The 17,648-nt window shown below is 34.8% G+C and overlaps 1 protein-coding gene across 1 annotated transcript in view; it reads right to left on the bottom strand.

Annotated features, from left to right (window-relative positions):
• LOC106648904 (disintegrin and metalloproteinase domain-containing protein 11) overlaps positions 1-17,648 on the bottom strand; it is a 225,584-nt gene that overhangs the window by 50,950 nt on the left and 156,986 nt on the right. The window contains exon 17 of the mRNA XM_023460222.1: positions 2,326-2,421. Coding sequence (XP_023315990.1) covers positions 2,326-2,421 — 96 coding nt within the window. The remainder of the gene's footprint in view (positions 1-2,325; positions 2,422-17,648) is intronic.

Raw genomic sequence — 17,648 nt, 5'->3', positions numbered from 1 at the left:
CCGCAGCCGCAGCCACAGTCGTAGCGTCAGCCGCAGCGCTGGCCATAATCGCAGCCGATCTACGACACCGAGAAATACAGAAGAAAACCCACAGATTTCTGCCACTATTGGAAAACGCTTCAAAGAAGAACGTGTTTTAGCTCCTGACTTGCATCTGGAACTGACGCGTTGCAGGCAAGATGTCATAGAAGACGGATTCCCAGAAAAGGACAAAAATGAAATCATGAAAAAATATGATTTGCCGCAGAACTGCGTATTCAGAAACCCTCCAAAAATAAACGCAGAGCTAGTGTCCGTTGTTACGCCATCCCCGACACAACGATACCTCCGATACTCGTGTGGCTCGAGAGATCGCGACTAACTTACACACATTCACACACACCATAGACAAGATCATCAAGAGAACATGGCATAGCCAAGACGCTTTGGCAGGTCGATACGTCGATACTCCTAATTTATCGATAACGACACATGCGCACTAACGAAATTCACAAGGAGCCGAACTCATTCAAATTCGTGCCTGCAGAGAGTCGCCTCAGACTAGACCCACTCGCAATTAGGACTTTGACCAGCCAACATCGCTCACACTCGTAGTGTCTTTTGAGAAGATCTCCAACTCAAGGTGTCGCTTGCCATCCTGCCACCATGCCAGCCAACATAGGGTGGACCTGAAACCGTCGTCGCCGAAGAGACTGGCCAGCGATAATTTAAGTACACAAACACATTCACTATCTCTCGAGCCATATCGGTATTTGCGTAGTGAAGTCATTTCTTAGTTAATCGGATTCTTTTGCCATCGACATGTACTCGCGTCCCCGACATTATAATCGTTGAGTCTGCATGCTCTTCATGCAGTGGCGCCCAGAGCATCTTGTACACACACTTATTTTGGACTATACAATATACAGTTTATAATTAATTCTTTATTAATATCTTTGATAATTTATTATTTCGTTATCCAACTAAAATCCCTCACAAACAAAACAGCAAAAAATCATTCCTGGCCTCTCTGCCGTAGTTTAAAAGCTTTTCGATTTTAACAAAAGACGGCAGAGACCTGGAAGATCTAACAGCTATCGAAGCGCTGAGCGACAGTGTCAAGCTTCTCGATCGTGATAGTTATCATGAGAAATGAATCCATGCTTCATCGTTCATTAATCATCTCTAATACAAACTTAGCACTCAAGGACACATTAATGAATACTAAATTCAACACCTTTTTATTTGACTATAAATTGGAAGAAAGTCTAAGATCAGCAAAGTCAATGCAAGCCGCTATAAAGGACCTGCAAATACCTGCAAAACGTGTCAGGCACATCGAATGTAACAAGGTTAAAAAACTCAACTCACTCACCCCGTCAGATCAAGAAGAGCTACCAGACTTTGGGCAGGTTGAGACATCGCAACAAGCCATTGCACCATTACAACGACAAGAGGAAGGACAAGGAGCACCAGTCAACCCTCTTTTATTAGCTAAATGGTTACAAGATCCACTAAATAAATCAGCTGAATATGTCTTCAAACATTTAACTGAATAATATAACTCAGGTTCTGCATACAGAACATTGAATTGATACAGATCGGCAATAGCTCTCTTGATGGGCTCAGAGATTGGAGAGGACGGAAAGATCACAAGATTTTTTAAGGGCGTAGCTGAATTGATACTGACTACTCCGAAATACGAATCCACATGAGACCCAAAAATCGTGCTTGATCATTGTTCATCGCTACCTACTAATGATAAGCTATCATTGAAACCATTGACCCAAAAAATAATAACTTTGATTTCTCTTGACACAAGAACAAGCAACTCAAAAAGTCAGTCGTGTTACTACATCAACTTAGGATCGACTTGAAAAATATGAAAATCTTTGACTATGAATCCAATTTTATTTATTAAAATTGTGTATCTGTGAAATTTTGTACATCGATTTTCAGAAGTCGATACTTATTAAGTAAGAGGATACTAAAAAATTTAAACTAGATTTATAAAAAAAATTTTAAATAATATTATAACGACCTGTTAGTCTTATCTTGAAGAGGTTAGGAGACATACTGGTGAAATCTTGACGATATGTAATAGTAATAATTTTGACATGTATAATTTTACTTTTGATTGTGAGTTTTTATAGAAGGGACAGAAGGTTAACCTTCACGCAATTTGTTTCATTAATTTTTACTTGATAAAAATGGAGTAAAAATTTGAACTATACAATATACATATTATACAAATGGCTACAGCATTTATGTTTAGAAGCAAATCATCATCGTTTTGTACTCAATAATTTTATTTTCTAAATAATTCATGAAATTTTTCAAACTTACCCCATGACCTGAACACTCGTGATTACCATGGTTACTTGGACATTTAGATATTTGTATGAATGGAAATTGGCTGACACATGTTTGATTAATGCAAATCTAAAGGACAATATGAAAGAATCAGTTTACAGTTATGAAAAAATTATTTAAATAGCTGCATGGATTCAATAATAATTTATAAAATTCATAAAAAAATGGACTGTTAGAAATTGTTGTAAGTTCTAATCAAATGTATCGGTAACATGGAGAAACATATATCTTTTAACGCCTGCAGGACTAAGGAAAGTGGTGAATAATAGGGTGGTCCTTATTTCCCAAAGTGCTCCGATCCTCGCTCATTACCCCTCAAAAAGTTAGTTTAGGACCACAAATGAAGAAACCCGTCGTCATAACTCCCAATAGTAGTCGCTAAACACTTCCCGTTTACAAAAAACCGTTTTTTCCCCATATTATACTCAACCATGTTATACTCAATATTGTAGGATAATTTTATACATTTTATATTGAAGAAACTTTACCCTTTTACTGTTTAAGAATCTAAAAAAAAATCGTTTACACGAATATAACGTTCGAAATTAGGAAAAAAGGCGAAAAATGAGCATTTTCTTGAGTTTTTTCAGTTTTTTGAGCAAATATCGAATTTTGTTGTCTTGACCAAACTACATTCATCAAATTAAACTTTAAGACTTTTATTTGTTTTCCTAATGATGACTCTGAGAGTTTTAGAGACCTACGATTTAACGTTTTGAATGAAAAAAAAAAACAAAAAAACCTAGTCCGCTAACAACGAGATTATATAATTTTATTTTAAAGTCAAAATGAACCTCTATCGTATGTTCTGTGATACAGGATCCCCTTTTCAAGTTTTTTAATAATTGTTTAAACCCATTAAGTCCCAAGAAAACGTTTTTCAACACTTTACTCGGTCACTGTATTTTTCGTGAAAATGGGGTCATAAAAACATGCGAGTAACTAATTGTAATGTAAAATTGAATGCCCTTTTAAAATCTGACCTCAGATTTTAGAAAAAACGATCATGTCAAAAGTTAAACTTGATTTTAAAGTATAATTAAAAAAAAAAGTTTTCATTATTGAATTTCCAAATGAAACCATTTGAAATCTAAGAGGTTTCGTGCAAAAATCGCGTCCTCTATACCTAAACTAAAAGTTAGCGAGGTTTAGATTGAAGACGATAAAGTTGAAAAATACTCTTTTCTCTCAAGTCCTTTGTTTTTGAGAAAAATTCTAGAAAATTTCGTTTATTTTTTCGTGTTTTGACCACTATTTTTTGTGTTGAAACATCAATTTTTTTAATCGAAACCCTTCTTACTTTTAGTTCAGATATCAAGAACGCGATATGTGCACAAAACCCCTGAGATTTGAAATGGTTTTCATTTGGAAACTCGAAAAATAAAAAAAAAATTTTTTAGAAATCTCGGTTTTTTGGATAAAATCAAGTTTAACTTTTGATCTGATCATTTTTTCGAAAATCTGATCAGATTTTGAAAAGGCATTAAATTTTATATTACAATAAGTTACTCAAATGAAATGTGGATTAAATTAAATGTAGTGTTTGTAAATAAATCAGTAACCAGCATAAACCTGCTGCAATAAAAGTGGTTTAATTGCCGAAAAGACCCAAGTGACGATATTACAACTCACATATCAAAGGTGCATGACCCACGCTGTAGATTTAAAGCCTTGGGAGAAGAAATCTCCTTTAGTATGCTCATCACAAAAGTTTTACTAATATTGCCAGAGGATTACAATCACTTCATATCGGCTTGGGAATCTACGAGTTCAGCTAATAGTACAACTGACAATTTATCATCATGCTTAATTATGGAGGAAACAAGGAGAAAAACGCAATCTGATCAAAAAAGTGTTGCCTTGTCAACGAGAACTTCGGAGCATAAGGCATTTTCCAAAAATAAAAATAAGAAGTCGACCGATAATCATTCGAAAAAATATGTCGAGTGTTTCAATTGTAAAAAAAAGGCCATTTCTGTAATCAAACAAAATAAACGACCGTCAAGCATGAAGCAGAAAAATACAACGAATAACCATAATAACGACAACGCACTCATCGTGGTGGGAGAGACATATCTCGCTTCTATCTACACAGACGACGTAAACAAAGACGCATCGGTATGGATGATGGACTCCAGAGCTACGTCGCATATGACAGGAAGGAGAGAGATATTCTCCGTATAAGAGCATTTCAAGAATTCCAATCCCGTAAGATTAGGCGACAGTAATTTTTTATACGCAGTCGGCAAAGGTGATGTAAAAATAAGCGCTTTTATTGGGAAATCATGGGTTGAAAAAAGGTTAACTAACGTCTCATACGTGCCGAAATATAAAATTTAATTTGCTCTCTATGGGTGGCGCTTTAGGTGCAGGATTGACTTTAACAGCAAATGATAAAAAATACACTTTTATGAAAAACGATGGCATTGTCGCGACTAAAAATTAATGAAAAAAATCGATTGTTCAACCACGTTCATAAACTACAGTAATGAGTTATCAGAATCTAACATACACCATCGCAAAGTACTCTTTTCAACGATTAATGTAAAAAAATAGAGCTCTCAACAATTACTTTTGCGCCCTGTGCGCCATTTCAAAGATATTTTTCTGTATTTAACAAATACCACTATGAATTCCATCATTAGCGTTACTGCATTCACACCACGACGTAATAGTTCGTCGAATCCAATCTATTGTTTTGGCCTTCAACTTAAACTTATTAATTTTACAAAACATTAAATTTAAAAAAAACAAGAAAAGTACAGTGTGCAAAATGCCTCGCTTAATTGAAATTCAGTCAGCTCGAATCGTTGCCAAAGGTATATCTCAAAGCAATGTAGCAAGACCAATTCCCGTCCATCGGACAACTGTTTCTCGCGCTTTTAGACGATACCAAGAAACAAGTGGCTACCGCTGGAGGCCTGGCAAAGGTCGACCTACAGTCACCAATCGAGAAGATCGCTATATCGTAGTCGAAGTTCTCCGCAATCCAGCACAAATCGCGTATCGAATCCGTACGAATGCCTTACTGAACAGACCAATCAGCAATCAAACAATAAGAAGACGACTCCATGAAAGAGGTTTGAGGTATTTTAAGTTGTAATAACTGTAGCGAATTTAAAAACAATGGTATGTCTCCTATCACAGAAAAGTTCGATATAAAGCATAAGTTATTTTTTAGAAAATTATTTTAACATTCCAAAACAAAAAAGATTAAAGTGGGATCCGAAAGCTGAAAAAGACATTTTTGTGGGTTATAGCAAAAGTATAAAAAGATATAAAATTTTGAATGTTAATACTGAAAAAATGGAAATGCATCGAGATGTTGTTTTTACAAATTAATTATTAAGTAACAGCAAAATAAAGATTGATGAACATTATACAAAATTATTAAATTTTAAGACCGATTTAAATTTTCATGAACTGTTAATAGAAATTGGCGAAAACAATGGATTTTCGATTGAACAACCGCTCGTTGATGAAATTGATTTAGAAAATAATTTTGAAAATGAAGATATAACTTTACATTGAGAAAATCAAAATAGAGAAATTGAGACAAGTGAAAATGTAAATGAAAATGAGCAAAATGAGAATGCAAATGAGGCAAATAAAAATGCGAATGAAAAGGAACAGGATGAAAATTGAAATGAGAATGCGAATGAAAATTAACAGAATGAAAATCGAAATGAGAATGAACAGAATGAAAACCGAAATGAAAATGAGCCAAACAAGAACCAGGACAAATCCGAGCAAAATGAAAATACACAAATACAACTATACTAACAACCACCAACTATACCAACTATACAACTATACAAATATACTAACATTCAATTCAGGTTTACAAATAGAACAATGAGCAAAAGTAACATTAGGATCATCCACGTGATAAAATCAATTTAAGCCGTCTTCAAGAAACCAGTCAGTATTGAGCCTTGCCTTTTTTCTCGAGGCAGAAGCCGATTCATCAAGTTAACGAGCACGTTTGATTTTTTTCGAATCTGACATTCTACCCAATTTACTATTATGTACGCGGAAAAATAGATTTATCCTAATATATCATAGTACGATTAATTAAAGATAATGATAAAAGTAATAGAGAACACTTACAAATCAAGGAATATCAGGCGAAGAAATACAGCCATCGATTGCACACGTTGCGACAAGCAGCAGACTATTATCACATGGAGCGTGGTAATCACCCGCTAAATTCTTTTCAATACTCGATTGTCTGCTGTTAACAATTTTCACGCTGCTGCATCCATAGGTGCCGATATGCAAGCAGACATACACGAAATAGCATAGAAAATCAGTCATTGCTTTTGTTTTGTTTCAGCAAAACGGGAGCGAATGTGTCAAGCGAGAAGTATTAAATACATTACACGCAACGTAATAATATACACAACAGAGGAATAAAATAAACAATATAATTCAAAAAGTATATTTTTATATTATAAACTCAAAGGTTTTTATTTATTATTTTTTGCGCATAATATGGCCGTATAAAAAATACGCTGGTCTGAAGCCCAGAAGAATAAAAAAAAATTTTCATTTCAACTGAGAGAGATCGCAAAAAAAATATTTTCTCGATGCTGGGATCGAACTCGGTCGCCCAGCTGTATAGGCAAAAGCATACGCGCGGCGTCAAACATTACATTTGTTATGAAGTGTTAGTCGTATAAAAGCAGCACCCCCAGACTTGGGCAGCCGCGGGGCACTAGCGAGCTTGCCAACTGAAGTGAGTTGCAAAAACTCCAATTGTGTCATAGGAAGTTGGCTGCATGAGACGCGTTTAGCTAACTGCCGAACGCGGTATCAAAATTATTCAAAAAATGATTATGAAAAATTATGAGAAAAAATTGTATAAAAATTTAAAAAAAAATATTTAAAATGCAGGAAAATGCGAACCAAAAGTGACACCCACGTAGCCCAGCTGGCTTATATTTTATTAAACAATTAAACTGCATACCAAAGAATTAACCAACGTAGCTCAGCTTGATTCTTATGTAAATATTTGAGGGCTTATATGCACCTTTAACTCAAAATTATTTTATTGGATTTTAGAGTAGGATTTTTTCTCTCCTTTTCGTTGCATTATTCAAAATTTTAAAATTTTGATTTTGAACAGAACACAGCAGTTTCCGTGAGCTTTTTTCGTATACTTTAAGTCTTAAAATATTTTTTCTTTTACGTTCTCAAGCAAGTAGTGTTTTTGGTCACCTCTTGTAATTTTCAGAGGTTACTGATTGAGTTTTAGTAGGGGGGTCGTATACACTTCTTTAGAACATCAATGCTCACAGCTACTACTTCGGGTGAAACGATCGAGCACGCAGATTACTATTCATAAACAGTTCAACACCGATTCTTTTTCATTTTTCGTTTTTGCCAAGGTTGAAGTCATATCAGTACTGTTTAAGAGTGATCTATGAGCTCAATCGTCTCACCTGTAGTATCCCTGGCAGCACAAACATGTGAAAAAATAATTGCGCAGATCACTAATCAACTGTTTCAGCATTCAATTCAATTTCTGATCAAAGTGAATTTAAAAAGTTTTATTTGTTAGAATTGAAAAAATCTTGCTTAAAAACTCTGTCATCTAGCCAAAATAAAAGTAGTCTTAAACTACTGACCACATAGTGCGCCGCCATACACATGGTTCTGCGTGCGGACGAGTGCATGCAAATTCTGGTTGTGCTCGCCACTCACGCACGTTATATAGTGAAACGTATTATTTGTATACGTTATGTGAGTAATTCTTTAAGAAAAACGCATTTTTTGAGGTGGAATCATCAAATTTTTTTTTCAACCTGCGTGGATACGGAACCCTGGGAAGTGTTTCTGAGGGTCCTGGGAATATCTTACAACGTAGGAACCATTGACATTTTAATAGTGTTTATTTTTATAGCTACTTTTGTGATTTAGAGGACGAAAAATCATGTTTTTCCGTAAATACTCAATTTTTGAGTCGCTCAAAAAGTATCAAAACTTATTTCAAAAAAATAACTGACTACTATGATAGGAAATTTGTTCAGCTTTCTGATGGTGGTATAAGCTTTTCCAATATGTCGCACGTTCACCCAGAAAATTGCCATGAAATACGGAGAGCTAAATATATCGAAAAACTCAGTACGGTAAAAGTGAACTTTATGGTTTATTTTTGATTTTTCCACGTGAAAATGAAATTTTTTAGAAAACCTGACTGCAGCATGAAAAAGTTGAGAAAATTTCCTATCGAAATGATACCTTCATTTATTTGTTCAAATCAATTATTGTCCAAAGAGAATTACCAAAATATTCAGAAAGTAATTGGTAAAATTATCGCAATAAAATTGATGCAATTCTGCTGCGCGATTGTTACTGTTTCAATATTAAACAGGAATTGCATTGTCTGCAGAAATTAACGGGTTCATTTCTTCTGAAATTTTCTTACATTCTAGTACTTTGCGTCAGATTAGCATAAGATTCAAAAAGATTTTGCTACCGAGGATGAGCAGCGATATCAAGGTAGACGAGATGTTGCAATGATGGCTGATTACTACTGTATATTGAAGAGGGAGAGCGAACATAGAGAAACTTAACGCAGACGGCAACCTTTATGCCGATCATTTGAAGAAAACAAGGAGTGTTACAAACGAAAAAGTAAAAAGGCATACGAAATTAACAATATTTCATCAAGTTTAGCCCTCTTTTCATTAAGGGCTAACAGGGGGCTTAACTATTTTTCATTTTTCAATAACAGTACTAGGCTGTAAAAGTGAAAACAAATGTTTTTTTCAAGAACACACATGATAACCCTTTTCAAAACCCTATTTAAAAGTATTTTGCCCAGTTAGATACTTAGAAACAATTGAGTACAATAATAATGAGGGTATTGGTCCTCAACGCAAGCTATACGCATATTTAAGCTACCTGACGTAGAAATCCAAGAGCAAGCATTAATCGATGGTACCCCAATTGGTTTAATTTTGTTCGATAGCCAATTGGCCATGGTCGCAACCAAAAGCTAGCCATAAGATGAACTGTAGCTACTTGTGTGTACAAATTTCTAAAATTTAGTATTCATTTTTTATCATTTTCCATAAATTAATTTCACTTTGCTATATGTACAAGTAGCTACAGTTCATCTTATGGCTAGCTTTTGGTTGCGACCATGGCCAATTGGCTATCGAACAAAATTAAACCAATTGGGGTACCATCGATTAATGCTTGCTCTTGGATTTCTACGTCAGGTAGCTTAGATATGCGTATAGCTTGCGTTGAGGACCAATACCCTCATTATTATTGTACTCAATTGTTTCTAAGTATCTAACTGGGCAAAATACTTTTAAATAGGGTTTTGAAAAGGGTTATCATGTGTGTTCTTGAAAAAAACATTTTTTTTCACTTTTACAGCCTTGTACTGTTATTGAAAAATGAAAAATAATTAAGCCCCCTGTTAGTCCTTAACTTAACCTTGAAATGACCTTGAAGGTGACATCGTAAAGGACATCTGACTTTAGATTTGAATTCAGCATCCTTGAAAACCCATATAGAAGTTTTTCAATTTTTAACCTATTTTTCATAATTTGACCTTCAAATGACCTTTAAATGACCTGTAGATGTCTAAATTTAGTCAAAATGACCTTGAATTTGAGTACAATGACCCTCAAAACATAAAAAATATATTTTTCGGATTTTTATATCGACTTTTCTAAGTTTGACCTTCAAATGACCTTTAAGGTAAGGTCGACTATGGATTTGAATTCAACATCCTCAAAAACTTATGTAGGGATAGTTTCGAGTTTTTAAACCTATTTTTCATGATTTGACCTTTAAAAGACCTTCAAATCCAAGTTTTAAAGTGTTTGATACAATTTACCAAGCGATTAGAGTAGTTTATAAAAGTGCTTATGATAAATACAAAATCAAAACTCGAGATAGAGTGATATTAATTTATATGAAAATGAAGCATACAATTTCATATAGAATGTTGGCTTTGCTTTTTAATTGTCCTACAAGGCCAGACCTTCCAAGGAGAATTTTTTGGGGAATGATGAGGGTGTTATACCGCTGCTTGGCAGTGGCAATTCCTTGGCCAACAAGAGAGGAAATTCTATGCAATCTTCCAAAATGTTTTGATGGATTTGAAGACACAAGAGTAGTGCTAGACTGCTCTGAAGTCTTTATACAGCAACCCAAAAACTTGTGTTGTCAAATGGGAACATATTCTCATTACAAAGGACAAACAACAATAAAATTCATGATAGGAGTTTCAACAGCTGGTTTAATTACTTTTGTGAGTGATGCATATGGTGGTAGAGCCAGCGACACAGCAATTTTTTCTCAGAGCAAATTAATGAATATGCTGGAACCTGATAATAGGATAATGGTCGATAGAGGCTTTCTCATTGATGAGATTTGTGTCAAGAATGAATGGAAATGTATAAGACCACCCTTTAGAAAAAAAAGAAGACAATTTCCTGAAGATCTTTCTATTAATACTTCAAAAATAGCCTGTGCTAGAGTTCATTTGAAACGTGTTAACCAACGTCTCACGGTCTAGTCCATGATTAGTGGTAAAATGCCAGTAAATGTACTGGGGATAGCAAATGAAATTTTCACTGTCTTGTGTGCAACAGTCAATATGACTAATCCTATTTTAAGTGATGATAAGTTCAAAGAGTCAGTCTAAGGACTAAGTTGATTTTTACAAATAAATAGAAGTTTTTATAAATAAAAAGAAAAATAAATGTAAGCAAGTAAATTTGTTCAAATAAATCATTCTTTTATTGTTAGCTTTCTTTTTATTCTTTTACTATATTAAACAATATTATGTAATAACACTTAAAAATTATACATTCATCATGATTTGCAGATCATTTTTTAACTCAAATTACTATAATAATTTTTTTTTAAACACCAATAATGTAAAAATTTTTAATGATAAGTTTTTTTCAATGATTCGAGCATATCTTGAAGAAACTCATCATTTCTATTTATAACTAAAACTTGTATAGCATCGTCAAAAGACGAATATATGTCAAAATGCGTGTACTGGACATTTAGGATAGCCATGACCAACTGTACCTGACCATAATATGAATGCTTCTCTTTCAGGACAATTTTTCCATTAGCATTTGCTAAAAATCTTCCAATAGAGTGCCTCACAGTATCGGAAATTCCAACTTTTTCTCCAATAACTAGATACTTAATTTCTAGCAAAGCTTCTGGCTTATCATTAAAATAAATAATACCATCCGGGGAATATGCCAGCCAAGAATTCAAAACTGACACAATTAATCCAGTATTGATAACAATATTTTTGGTTTCTTTTACATAAATTTCTTGAGCCTTACTCTCCATTTTCTTTCCATACTCTGTGTGTGCTCTTGAAACTTTTTGGGTAAAATGTGTCATGAAATTTTTTTTTCTAATTGGGAGAATTATTACTTGCATAAGTATGTAGCGAACGTCGAATGTTCGTTCGTAACTACGTTCAGCTACCAAAGTGTGACGGTTAGGAAGGAAAAAGAAGACTGGCATTCGAGTCGCTCTCTCCGAGACGAGAACATCTTTAACCCTCAATAAAATTATTTAATAGAAATATTAATATACATCTTATTATATCTATAAGTATATATGCTGTAACAAATGCTTCCTGTGATGCGCATCTTCCTTTGATCAATCCATTCTTTATAATGCTCTTTTGTTTTCTGACATACCAAAGCAGCATCGCATTGCAATTCAAGTAATCTTTCTCCACAGCACTTATTGTTAACTTCAATAACTAATTTACTCAACTCTTTCATTAATTAAGCTGTGTGTCACTTGGATCTGAAATAAAAATATTTATTTAATAAATTGTATATAAAAAATATAAAAGCAAGAAATAAAATTTATGACTTACACATGTTTAGCAATGCTGCAGTTCCTTAAATTATTTGTTATCAAATTTAAGATTGTATTCTTCATTTGATCCTGGATATTAACTTGGGTAACAACTTTCTTGGGGTATTCGTGGTCCCTTAAGGGCTTTGCCCAAGTGCTAAACCAGCCGGGTCCGAGTTTTTCATAACCACCCGAGAGTCGGTAACTTGTCGACTTTTGTCGACAAGGCTAAGTAGTTGGTTATTGCTAATAGTCGGCTCTTGGGTTGCCAGCCCAAGAGTTCGCTTTGTCGTTGGCTGAAGGAACAATAATAGAAACTTCTGTGGATCAAGTGATCCACCGCTGGCGGACCCTCGGGTCAATCGGATCGCCAGCCCAGCGGCAGCAAATACGCGAGATGATGCCGATGTACCAGAGGCAGAAAGGGCAGCAGTAAATTTAAGGCATAGGGTAGCCTTGACATCATCTCGCGCACATCTTTTGGAGAACGTGGTCTCCCACCATCTAAGACGGCACCACGAAATAAAGCCGCGTCCGAGCACTTTCATCGCTCGGGCAGATAGAGTTTTAGTGGGTATTCCCTCACCGACGCAAATCGGTTGAGGGAAAGTCACACACACGGGGAGGTTCGGGGTTGATTTCAACTCAAACCTCCTTACGGTGCGTAACGCATTTCTCTATCTATAAAAAAAAAAAAAAAAAAAAAAAAAATGAAGCTTCATATTTTTTTATAATTTTATTGTAGTTATCTTTCCATTTACACTTCACATCTGTGCTGGAAAGCTTCGGTAGTATTTCTTGGCTGGAACATTTATTATAATCATTATAAGAAGTATAGAATACAACATAAACATGCATGGCGCTCACCTTTCAACATAAAGTAGCGTTGCTACAATGTGCTTACACTGGCCCCCTAAAACAGCTGTGCAAGTGCATGTGGATTTTAATGAGATTTCTCTCCCCAAACTTATTGAACCACTTATTTGATGTAGTTTCTCGCGAAATTTTGTTAGTTTGTGCACAATCTGCTGAAATCACAGCTTCGGTTTGACAAGCGCCGTCAACTTCTCCACAGAGTACAACGTGTCCTGCTGCATATATGCGTTTTCCTTCAACCATTTTTCGTTCTCCGTCGCTTGAATTAAAAAAATATTTGATATCCTCTTTTGTAACGTACATGTTTAAGCTGGTACTGGACTTTGGACACAACATAAACATCTACCATATAACCTTTAAACGTCTACCACTGTACAGAAATCAAAACAAAACTTGACAGGTAGCAACCAACACTAGCCTCCTATGCACGGTTTGAATAAATAAATAATTATTGCAAACGAACGGACAATCGGATTTGCTCAAAACTTTTTTCCTAACAATTTAAACTTCATATAAACTTCATTTTGACTGAACCCTAGACCTAGAAAAAAATTTTATACATTTTTAAACAATTTTTTAAGGCTCTGCCCCTATGATTTCCCGTGTTACTGCCCGATCTCCTTCCGCCATCTTGTCTAAAAAATTTCTACTTCATATTTCCCAATAGGAGTAGTAGGTGTGGTAAACTATTTATAAAAAGAATAAAAAGCAAGGGGCCGAGAACATTGCCTTGAGGCACACCAGATGTAATCCGGTTATCAATCGTCAAAGAGCCTTCCTCCCTCTGCACTGCAATGGACCAGGCAGAAATATAGCTGTCAAACCAGCGAACCCTGGTACTGTCACAGTCCATTTCAGGACGCTTACGAATCAAAGGAAGATGGTCGATCGCATCAAATGTCTAAATTTTAGTGGTATTAAAAAATTTTATAGATTTTTTCTGTTCAAATGAACTTTGCGAAATTTATAAATAAAATATTGAAAAGGGGCATTTTTTCTATGTTATCGTACTACTAGGTCAAAAATAACGACGGGGATTGATACTAAGCAAAAAATTATGTAAAAAAACATCTTTTTAATATAGATTGTACCTTCAGAGCACAGTAGGCAATATAAATCTTATTTAGCGATGCTGTCCAATTTTGGCACAACGTTTTTAAACTTAAAAAAGCTATCGACAGCTATTCAGGGCACCTAGGGACATCAGGTAGACGGCAATTTTCATGTTTTTAGTTAAACTAAAGGGTTCTGACAGTGTTCCCAAAATTAAAAAAATTTTTTCCAAAACGAACCGGTCTAATGTACGTAAGCAATTATTTTAAAAACCGCTGCCAATTTATTTGCAAAGAGCTTCCTCATAAAAAATTATATCAATGAAAGGGTTCAGTTACTGAAGGGAAAATTCGTATTTTTTGTAAATTTTGATTTAAGGGGGGCGCGTAGCACCCAAAAATTGCCTCGACTAGGAGGTAAGTGTACATGTAAATGGGGCTCCCACCCATTGCAAGGGGGGGGGGGGAGGTAATAATGACGCCATGTGAACTCATTGTGATTCGTTCCGGGGTGGGCGCGATGTGAATATGAATAATGATCTACCGTGCTCATTACTCCTGATACGGCGGAGATCGTCGGCCCTAAGCTAGGAGTAAGCGGTTTAGCGTACTAAGACTTATGCCTTGGACATCGTAGCCAATCGGCCGAGAAAATTTGTTGGTAATTTAATTTAGTTTCCAAGTACGTAAACCAAATTGTCCTACGACGTCTGGTTCCAAATCTTATTTTCAAGCCTATCACATAACTTCCTCTATGAGGAAGCAAAAATGCATTTTTGGAGGTGAAATCGCGACAACATTTTTTTCACATGAAGCTTGTACGGACCCCTGCAAAATGTTTGTGAAGGTTCCAGGAACATGCAGAACGTATGTGCAATAGGGTGGTCCTTGTTAGGTTGGTGTGATCACCGCCTGTCGATATCGCAGAGCCGCTGCTCTACCATGCGATACCTACGAGAGAGACTTGAGCGCCGCGAGTCTGCCGGCCGCCGTCTCTCCCTACTCACTCCGCATCTATACACCGCCCCGCGCGCACGTTTAGATCCTTCTCTAACTTTTTCTTTGCCTAGTGCCCTTTTGTTTGTTTTACGATAAGCTCGATTGCTAGTCGTACGTTTTGATAGAAACTTTCACATATCTTTCTTAACTACTATAAATAAATAAAGTTCAGTGTGTATTTGATAAGTGAATTGTGTAAGTGTTTAATCAACCCTTCCATTCCAACTAATTATCCTCGTCAAGCTCAATCAAATCACCACAGTCCTCTTTTTCAAAAATTTTTTGTATCTCGGGGGATCCATCGGAATCTGAAAGTTTGAGGTTTAAAATGAATTTTCCATTAAACTAGAACTCAAATAAATGATTTTAGATGGTGTCGATGAATTTTTGAAGTTTAAAAACGTGCTCCAAAAAAGAACAAAAATCGGGCTATTATTCGATTTATTTCAAACTCTGTTCAGAGTATAAAAATAATCGTAACAATACATTTCCTTACGTGTTTTTGACTGCAGAATCGAATGCCGTGGTCAATTTTTACCTAAGAGCACAATTTCATTCAAAAAAATACACCTTTTCGATCATTCTTTTTCGCAAATTCCGCAAAGTTCATTTTCGAGCGAGCGGCAAATGAACGGAAAAAATTGGGAAAATTTTTTGACACCACCAAAATTTAAGATGTTTTATGACAAATCCAACGGTATGTATTAGTATACACTTTAAAATTATTTTAATGCAGAAAAATACGACTTTATCCCAAAAAACGATTTTAAAACAATGGAAAAATGAAAAAATATATTCGTTTCTTCAAGACAATGGCTGAGTATAATCACTCATGAAAAAAAGTGCATGCAAATATCTGATAGGTTTTTTTCTCACCTTTCCAACGCCGTTTACCGATTTAAAAAATCAGCAAGATTTGCTGAAATACAGCTGTTTTTGTACGATGCATCCCCTGAGGATGCATTCCGATGGATCCCCCGAGATACAAAAAAATTTTGAAAAAGTGGACCACTCTAATGTACAGTCAAAATTTTGATATTGTCTTTTTTATAGCTACTCTTGTGATTTAGAGGACGAATAATCATGTTTTCTCATAAATACGGCGACTTACTCAATTTTCTAACTTGCCAAAAGCATCAAAATTCATCTAAAAAAAGTAGCTGACTCTGTGTATTCGATAGAAAATTTTCTCAGTATTTTAATGATAATATAAGATTTTTGGATAGATTGCATTTTTCCCGAGAAAGTATCTATCAAATATGCTAAGCTAAATATCTCGAAAAACTCGATACGAAAAAAGTAAACTTTATGGTTTATTGATGTTATTGATTTTTCTTTGTGGAAATGATAATTAATGGAAAATCTGACTGCACCATGAGAAAGCTGAGAACATTTTTTATGCTAACTACATATTTATTCATTTGTTCAGTCAAATTACGAGCGAGTTTTAATCGTGGCGTGCCACGGGAGAAACTGCGCGACCACGCTAAAAATGGCTACTTTTTTTAGATGAATTTTGATGCTATTTTTGTGGACTTAAAAATTGAATACGTATCCGCATTTCCAAGAAAATATGATATTTTGTTTGTACGTTCTTACTTGTTTCTGGGACTTCCAAAAACATATCCAGGGGGTCTGTACCAGCATCATGTGAAACAAATATGGGACAGTAAATCCTAATGAAATGAACTGCTTTTATTACCGATTATGTTAAGAATTAAGCCTGAAAAAGTTTCATTACGATTTATTTAATATTTCCAAGGTTATTGCAATTTTTTTCGAAAATTATTTTTTTTTATTTCAATTTTCCTGATTTTCGTAAAGGCCAAAGTGTGTTTCTAACATTTTTGAGAAGTGGTTTTGGAAGATGAGGAGCCAAACGTTTATTTGAGATCAAAAGCATTAGGATTTATCTATTATTTCAAAAATTACATCGTGAAAAAAAAAGTTTTTATCTTCCTTTTTCAGAAACTTTTTTTTTTTGTCACTGAGTTGAAGTTTGAAAAATAGCTTCATTAGCACTTATAAATAAAATAGAAACAATAATTTTTTTATGAAGAAAGTTTTTGACAATAAATTGGCAGCGGTTTATAAAACACAATTCATAGTGGAAGGTGGCCACTAGTTGCATAAATAAGTTGATTTTATTGATCGAAGGTTAAAAAAAGAAATCTGCCTTTATGTTTGATAAATTTTCAAATTATTAAAAGTTATCGATATTATTATGAGTAAGGCTCAGGATTTTTGAAATGATTGTACTCACGTATGTCACCGATCGGGACGCGCTTTTGGTATGATATAATACATAGTAAAAGGGTTACAAATGTACTTTTAAACAACCTCAAGTATCCAAACAATTTTAAAAAATGACTTTAGAATTGGCAGCGATAGAAAATTGACGTTTTACCTACAGGTCTAAAATTTCATCTTTGGAACATTTTTAATATGCACTATAACATAGTTCTTGTATTTGTCGCCCTCGGTTCTCCAACAAACTTTGAT

This window comes from Trichogramma pretiosum, unplaced genomic scaffold (assembly GCF_000599845.2).
Source record: "Trichogramma pretiosum strain Unisexual culture from Peru unplaced genomic scaffold, Tpre_2.0 scaffold116, whole genome shotgun sequence".
Taxonomy (NCBI): Eukaryota; Metazoa; Arthropoda; class Insecta; order Hymenoptera; family Trichogrammatidae; genus Trichogramma; species Trichogramma pretiosum.
This window is presented reverse-complemented; position numbering and strand designations above follow the sequence as displayed.